Below are 8,785 nucleotides of genomic sequence, written 5' to 3'. Positions count from 1 at the left end.
TTTCATCGAAATCATTTCATCAATAAAACTATATATTTGAAGAAGAATTAATACATAGAATTATAAATAAATTATCAGCTAAATTAGTCATACATATATTATTTATTACATACTATTAAATTACTAATAAAGCTTACTAACAAAACTTCCTTAATCTTAAAAAGATTATTAAAATAACAAGAACTTCTATTTCCAGTACATCAGTACACCATGTACACAGACATATACGAAGTAAAATATATTCAGGAAATATCGATACAAATGTTAAGTGAAATTTATTTAAGGGCACCCATTACGTTGATTTCTTGTATTTTCCAAACATTCTTTAAATCCCTTTCACTTGTAGGCTCTAAAAGGTTTTTCCAATTCGTAGACCCAGGAATTTGATTAAGTTAATTTGTTATCACAATTTTCTCTTTTTAAGTCGTAATTGTAAGCCATTCTTAGATTCTGTAATAATTCGATGTGCAAACTTTGGTTCCGTGCCCGGTCCTCCAGGGATTATTTCATACCTCCTCAAAAGATTTGATAAAGTTGATTTCATTGCCACCCAGGCATACCGAAAACCTAAAAAAACACGAACCTTGTTTTAATTTAAGCATTCCAATTTGCAAATTTAATATTATTTTTACCCTTTCAATGTTCAAAAATCAGTTATGTTTATTTAACGTTAAAAATAGGCTGTGTGGAATGTTTTATTTTCTTACGTTTATTTAAGTATGAAACAGAATTCGTAAAACCATTTTGATTACTGCTGTATAAATAAAATAAACTGCTATTACTTAACCAAAAAAATATTTAAGTTAAGAAGGGGGGGATTTAGTTGTTATTAAAAGTATTACATGAACTTAATTAATTTTAACAATTGGCTTTAATGTAACGTACGTTTCGGTTTTCATACAAATGAAATCGAAAAGAAAGAGACAACTTATCCTTATTAACTCGGCATCACGTTTAAACGTCTATTATCGTTATATTATCTAGACTTTAATCTTTTTTTTCTATAGTAATCCGTCACATAATTTAAACATAATGGTAACACAGCTAATGCTATTATTGTCACCATGTAATTTTAATTAAAACTTTATACAATAAGTATTAATATTTCTCTTTAGTCCCCAGGAAAAAGTTATAAAACAATACTTTTTCATTATTCATTATACATTATTCATCATTACCCATTACCGGTTCACTACAGGGCACGGGTTTCCTCTCAGAATGACAAGGGTTCAGGCCAGTGCTGATTGGTAGACTATATACGCCCTTGTTAACGTTATGGAGAACTCTCAGGCATGCAGGTTTCCTCACGATATTTTACTTCACCGTTTAAAGCAAGATAACTCCGAAAACTTAGTGGTGCTTGCCGGGGCTCGAACTCGGTCTCCGAGAAAGGACAGCTTCTTTCATTATTTAAAAAATGTAATACTCAATCAGTATAGTACACCGTTTTCAACAAGCCATGTGTAGAACATTAAACTGAAATGCGACGTACCGATGCACATTCTAGGACCGGCACTGAAAGGTACTAAAGAGAAAGTATGCACAGATTCCAAATGCCTTTCCGGTATATATTTCTCTGGTTCAGGGAATACCTTTGGATTTTGGTATAAAGCTTCGTAGAAAACTATAAGGGAAGTGCCTGCTGGAGCTACTCGTCCATCTATAAGCTCAGATAATCCCATAATTGTCCGAAACATTTAGTCACATGAAGCGAAAATTTCCGCAACTTGATTCCTCGTGCTGCCTGCAAAGGCATCATCTAGCTGGAACGCGAAATCTAATTGAAACACGCGTCAAGACTTTTTTTTGCAGGAACAAATTCCATCCATCAACCATCTGGAATACTACCCCGTTGGTTTATTGCTTAACACGTTTAACTAAAGAACACGAAGACCTGACCCTGAGTTCTGTATCGTACGGGCATCATCGGGCAAAAACTATTTTCTGGGTATTTCTGCAAAAAAAACCTTTAGAAAACCCCATAATTGGAAAATTCGCGGTGTCCACACTCGTGCCACGGTTAGCATGTTAAGCCGTTGGTCTCATATGTTATAACCACACGTGATAATAATAGTTAAAGTTCGCCAACTGCGAATCAATGCTTTAAAACCTCATCAGATCAGAACAGAGGCCTATGCCCAACAGTCCGATGTTAATTGGCTAATGGACCCCATTGTAATAAAACATATACACTTACCCTAAACCCACGCTTAACTTCGGAAAATTATAACTGTGAAAGTGTGTTCGTTGGATAATTCATCTTTCACTTTGCAACTATTTAAAAACAAAATGGTCAGACAAATTTATTAAAAAAATAAAAAAATACCTTTAAACGTAAAATCATTTTGCAGTTGCCTACCAATTTTGGTAACAGTCGGTATAACGCGTATAGTCTCCTTGATTACAGCTTCGAGGTATTTCATCTGGCTTAATTCTTGGTTCGTCGGCTTTTTGTCAAAGTCGTTATTAAATATTGATCTCTGTTCTTCTACTATTTTCCTTTGTACATCGGGGTATTTCGCTAAACAGTATAGCGTATGGCTTACTGTTTTTGTTGTGGTGTAGTGTCCCTAAAAAAGCGTGATTGTAGAGCGCATTGGTTTTATTCCACTACAAGCTAGCTCCTAGCAGTCTAAGATGAAAGAGATACTTTTAATAAAACACGTTTGCATATTAGCCAATACACAAACGTATTTTAATAAAAGTAAATCAATCATACAAAGTTACTGAAAAATCTGCGACACATGTTTATACACGTAATCTTGAATGGTGATTCAATTTCAATAAGCGGCGATATTTCCTAGCATCGCATCGGGCTATCTCCGAAACTACAATACTAACTTACAAACTGCGATTTTGGAATCATTACATTTATTTAGCCTTGTTCGTGAATATTTTGCTGGAAAAAGCACTAGACTACATCGATTTAGATATATCTTCTAATCATATTATAAATAATTATTAAGTAGGTACCTACAGTAAAACAAGCAAGAGTAACTTCATCACTGATGATTTGGTTAGGGGTAGACTCTCCGTTGGGAAGTTTACTACGCAATAATGCGTCTAACATAGATCCTCCGTAGTTTAATTGATTTTGTAATAAAACTTCTATGTCAATGTCGACGTTTTTGTTATTTTTTATAGAGTCATCTCTAAACTGTTTCAATTTATGTTTTCTTTCATTAATTATCTGAAAAGATAAATTATATTTAATAAATGTTATTGGTTGATATCACAATAATTATAAGAAATTAAGATACTCATCCTAATTGAGATAATTTTAAAAGTCCTACGAAGCTAGAAAAAATATTTCTCATAATCATTACCAACCCACTTCAGAGCACGAGTTCTCTCTGAGAATGGTTTAGGCAGTAGTCTACAACGCTGGCCAAGTACGGACGAGAGCATTATAGAGAACTCATATTTAGCGCACATCACATTGAAAAGTTCGAACTCGGTCCGTTCCAAAAGTAAGGCTGAAGTCCTTACCGCTTAGAAGATGTGTTAGTTAAACTTTACTTACCAGTGTACTGGCTTGTCTCATTGTTTTAATGGTTCGCACCATATCCCAATACATAGGAGTCAATACGAATAGAACTGGAATGTTTCTCCAGTATGCGAATAAGTTATGTGTTAATATTTTAACAACTCTAAAAACAAAGGGAGACTGTTTATTAGTTTGTCCCTATCTCTTAAATAGTAAAAAAAGTGAAAATCTCTTTGAAAACAGAAATATTTTTGAAGTTATACTTCTTTTGGCGCGCTAGGGAAAAATGATGATAGTAAATTTTTACGATGCGCGCGCATCCGTCACAAAAAACCGACACCCTGAAGTTAGCTATAAGGTTTGACAGTGACACTTATAATTGTCAAAGTCTGCGGGCTCATTCCGGTGATTTAATTGATAAAATAGTTCAAAAATCTCAAATTTAAATGTCGAGTGAAACTTGGTTCCGATAATGAGATAACTAGATAATGCGTTAAAACCAAACTTTCAATGTATTATTATTACCTTTACTCTATTGTTAGTGACGTTTTTTCTACAAAGGCGAAGGCGAAGGCGAAAGATAAAATTTTTGAAAAGATTGTTGTCAATTGTTACGCCAAAGAACTGTAACTTCTTACGCGTGTACATAATTACAAACACGTTTTTTTTTATTACCTACAAATTAGCCATAGACTGTAGATGGTAGCGGGCTAACCTGTAATTTGTAAAGGGTATGATAATTATGGCACGTCTTTGGTGGTAATTAGCCGGCTAAAGCCTCCCACCAGACCAGACCAAAATTAGAAATTAATAAACTTCCAAATCATGCTGTCTGGGGATCGAACCCGGGACCTCCGCACTTATATAACTTATTTGACAACAAAAAATAGTATTCTACTTACTTGCCACTTGCCTTAAGATAAGGATGGTCGGGATCAGCTAAGAGATTGGAGTCGACACCCATTAATGTACCTAAATGGATTCATATTATGTTAAATATTAAAATCTATTTAACAAGGAAAATTATATTTTGGATGAATTAAAAGCATTGGAAAGGGTGGGCTATGTCATTATATAATAAAAGCACACAAAAATGTCATGTCATATTTTTGTGCTATTAAGTATACAATGAGTGGACCAACTTCAAACAACACTATGTCACATTGCTTAGAGCTTATATTTCAATGCTTTGATTTGAGTTAAGTTGCTGTTGAGTCGATGTGGGTTTTTTAAATTCCATAATCTTAATATTTATATAAAACTCCTGTCACGATGTTTGTCCGCGATGGAATCCTAAACTACTTAACCGATTTTAAATTAAATTGGCACACCGTGAGCAGTCTGCTCCAACTTAAGAGATAGTATATAGCTTAGATCTTTAATTATAGTCGCAATTTCATTTTATTGCAAATTATTTGGCTATAATTAATTGACAATTATATATATATATATATTTACTACTATACTCATTTAAGGCTTAGCGATACTGAATACTTTAAAAACAAAATCAAACGCAGACGAAGTCGCGGGCAACAGCTAGTTATTCTATATATTTTGAAAGGAATCGAATAAAAATTCAAATAATTATTGTTTGGAAATTGTTTTATTTTGCAATGCTTACGGTAACCATGGTGGTTGTAAAAAAATATGTTTATTATCGATTTACCGAGTTTTATGCAAGTTTATACGATTTTTATGTAAGATATCTCACTTCATGTTGAGATTGCAAGTTGCTAATTATGTAGTGGGACTTTTATATGAACACGCATTGAATTGCTGCACTATCTCATATTGCGTTAATTAAAAAACTTGAAATAGCTTTTCAGCAGCTCGAAGTTATGATTATAAATCTTAATATATTTCGTAACGGTCTGACTTAGAAATAAGTAATGAAGAGTTCTGATTTAAAACTACAAGGTGGAAAATATTACAATAAATCTTACCACATAGGAGGTCAAAAAAATAGGGCCTGAGATATCTATATACATCCTCGGGGCCCTCGCTGTCGTAAGTGTCCAAGATATTAAAAAGACGATCACAGGATTTATTCACATCCTCCAGCCACTTTTCTGTATTTTTAAAGTTGAAACTTGGTGCCATCAACTTACGCATTGATCTCCATTTTACACCTGAAATTATACATAAGTAAGTCAGATAATAAGCCTTTTCGAACCCTGTCCGAACTTAGGTTTGACACACTGTCAATTTTACATTAAAATGTCAGTTTACATTAAAATATTGGGTAGTAAGTTAAATATTCCATTCGCAAAAAAATCACAAGATTTCCAAATGAATCATAATCGAAAATAATCCCACATCACAATATAGCTGCCTATAATAAATAAGCTGAGTATTATATTTGATATCACATTCTCACAGTGTCATTTAAAACAAAATAGCTGTCTAGTTGTCTAATAAGAGCAATAACTTTATATTTCTTAAAACCTTTGAATTTATTGAGATGTGGTGTAATACGGTAGTTTCTTAAAAAATATAAAATATACTTCAAAATTTAGGTAGCTTTATTGTATTACAAACGCCTTCAGTTCTTATTACAGTGCATTTTATTATCCGATTACTAGGTATTGCTTGTGTTCTGCGTCGGCATTTATTATTGTTAAAGTAGCCCATGTTATTCTCCGACCTTTTAACTAACTCTATGCCAGAAAAAAAAATGGTTGCTTAGTGAAGGCTTGAAGAAAGGACAAACAAATACCCTTTTGCATTAATAGTACCTATTAGTAAGGATGGACGGAAAGTTATCGAATATGAGTTAGTGCACGAGGCTTACCCGCTTACAATATTGTTTTTTCTTTATTTTAAAACCCATTTTTACACCATAGCATCTGATGTAAATACGTTACCTTCTGAACTTGACACGGAGTCACCAAAAAAAGGTTTAATCGCTGCATTCCTCTCTACAGTTTTTGAAAGCTCGGTACTATGGTTGAGTAGACTCTAAAACATATAAATACTGTTAAATTGTTACCAATTCTTTATTTTTCTATATTATTATGATTAATATCTGTACTTAGATACAATATAAAAGTTTAAAATCATTATTATTATCCTGCCAATTCCTCCGCGTAGATTTGTTTTCGACATAAAATAGAGTCTGCCTCTCTCCGGATCCTAGATACACAAACTCTTTGCAACAAAAAAAAACCGTTACTCCGTTGCTGCTTGAAAAAAAGAAAAAACATGCAATACACTTTCACATTTATAATTTAAAAGTAAGTTAGTGTAGAGCAAAGTATCTGAATCCATTCTGAATCTATTGTAAATACTCTAGTCACTTGATGTGTTAAGCGAAAAATGGGCCTATTCTCATTAGTTCAGCCGTGTAGTTAAACCGTTGAACTAGTGAGATTTTTTTCCCAGTAGTTCAACTGTTATGATCTGGCAATATATTAATAGATTTTTAGCCTATCATCGGTCGCAACGCATATTATTAAACTTTTTTAAGGCAATTTGGCTTATGGCGACCTTAGTCAAGTGTCGCGTGATCTGATGTCTAAGTTACCCCTCGTTTGAATATTTAGAGCAGCAGCAATGCCTCAATAGGTAACGTAACATCGACAGTTTACTAATAGTGATCACCTAAGAGTTGGTGAAATCTTTTTTTTTATAAAAATCGCCTAAGTAATAAGGCATTCCATTTAGGCGTTGCCTAGGTTTAGTGAAAACGGGCATAAGTGTAACACATTCGAGGAGCGTAACCCATGAATCTGTTCCAACGCGAGTCCGTGGACGTTTACACAAAGGTTTGTTTGTTTGTTTGAAAACTTATTGCACGCACACATTTCATGAAAATTAAACACATACAGGAAAAACTTTGAAGGTATATCTTACCCCAATGTCATCCGGATCAGAGAGTAGGATCCAGTCCTCGTAACCTACGGTTAACCGAAAATTTTGTTTTCCGTGTTTCACCCATAAAGCCATTAATTTGTGCGGTGCCTCTAAATAAAATAAATTATGTTGTTGAATCTTGTATAGACAATTACATTAAATAGAAAACAGACACATAAAACGCTCGACGGCTTGCAATTTTAAAAGAATATGTGAACATGGTTTTATTTATATCTAATAAATCAATCTGAAAGCTTACCATCTGCATCAAATCCGAGCTGTAAACCATTACCAATTAAAGGTAGTGTAGCATCTCCAGGGAATTCACTTAGTTTCTTCCAACGGTCACTGCGCTTTTGGGCATAATCGTAAAGGAAGACTATGATAATTATAAAACCAAGTAACAGAACGACGTACATGTTTATTATTATGTATGCTCTCCGCGATAAACAATGAATGAATCTATCATCTACGTGCGATTTATATTATAATGTAACGGTTTCAAATCTTATCAGGTATATGCTTCATTGCTTAATTCAATCCCATTAACAACTTAATTAATTAGGTAGCGCAAAAAAATTGCACTCAAAATATTAATGATAGTGCTTGTTAGTTTTCCTGCTTCTTCTTTCTTGCCCTGATCTTGCGTTTCGTGGTGTCCGCACAACATTATCTTCTTTTAATATGTATGTATTGTTGTAAATTTAGCCCGTATATAATTAGTTGTGCCCACCTAACATGTTATTAGGCTCTGATGAAGATATCCGCGTCGTTATAATTCATAATTCATTTATTGCGTAAACTGTGTACATACGAGTATATTGGTCTGATGAGCTAAATGGGCTTACAGTTTGCCATTGCAGGCGTGCAATATTATTCAAGAAATGAGCTTACTAATAGTTACATATTAAAGCATATCGCAGATGTCATGTTTAAACTAAAACAAAAAAGAAACTAAATATTATATAATTTAAATAATAATGTCAATTGTTTTTCATAATTTATTTTAATTTTAAAATGCTCTACTTAATATTTTTTGTTTATTTATTCATAGCCAACATTTCGTTAACTTTATTATAACAGTTTAGTTGTTTTGTTTCCTAGATTTCTATTTGGAGGTTGAACTTTGTGTTTCTTGAATTGACAATTGACATCTGGATCCAGACTGAATCCGTATTTAGTATGTTTCTGGAGGTTTCTGGAGATGAGAGGGAGAAGTAGGTACATATACTGATCAACTAGGATAAAGATAAGTCAACAAATTGACTAACACGCTTTCTTATTTTTAAGTACTTTACTTGATATAGACAAATAAACATTTTAACCCAACCAAACGCTCCAGAAATTTCCAAGAAACCTTAAGCGACACCTACAGTGGTTAACTTTCGCACTTATAACATAAGTTGAAAAGTGGTAATACGGCATAGTTGAATAGTATTGTAAGGT

The 8,785-nt window shown here is 33.2% G+C and overlaps 1 protein-coding gene across 1 annotated transcript; it reads right to left on the bottom strand.

Annotated features, from left to right (window-relative positions):
* Positions 1–403: 403 nt before the first annotated feature.
* LOC120624056 (probable cytochrome P450 4d20) lies at positions 404–7,758 on the bottom strand. The gene is made up of 10 exons (XM_039890385.1): positions 7,599–7,758; positions 7,340–7,449; positions 6,352–6,445; positions 5,431–5,616; positions 4,390–4,459; positions 3,524–3,650; positions 2,978–3,190; positions 2,327–2,570; positions 1,493–1,660; positions 404–567 (listed from the first exon to the last, which is right to left on the bottom strand). The coding sequence occupies exons 1-10, from the start codon at positions 7,756–7,758 to the stop codon at positions 404–406; spliced, it is 1,536 nt and encodes a 511-aa protein (XP_039746319.1).
* Positions 7,759–8,785: the final 1,027 nt, after the last annotated feature.

This window comes from Pararge aegeria, chromosome 5 (assembly GCF_905163445.1).
Source record: "Pararge aegeria chromosome 5, ilParAegt1.1, whole genome shotgun sequence".
In the NCBI taxonomy this organism is placed as follows: domain Eukaryota; kingdom Metazoa; phylum Arthropoda; class Insecta; order Lepidoptera; family Nymphalidae; genus Pararge; species Pararge aegeria.
This window is presented reverse-complemented; position numbering and strand designations above follow the sequence as displayed.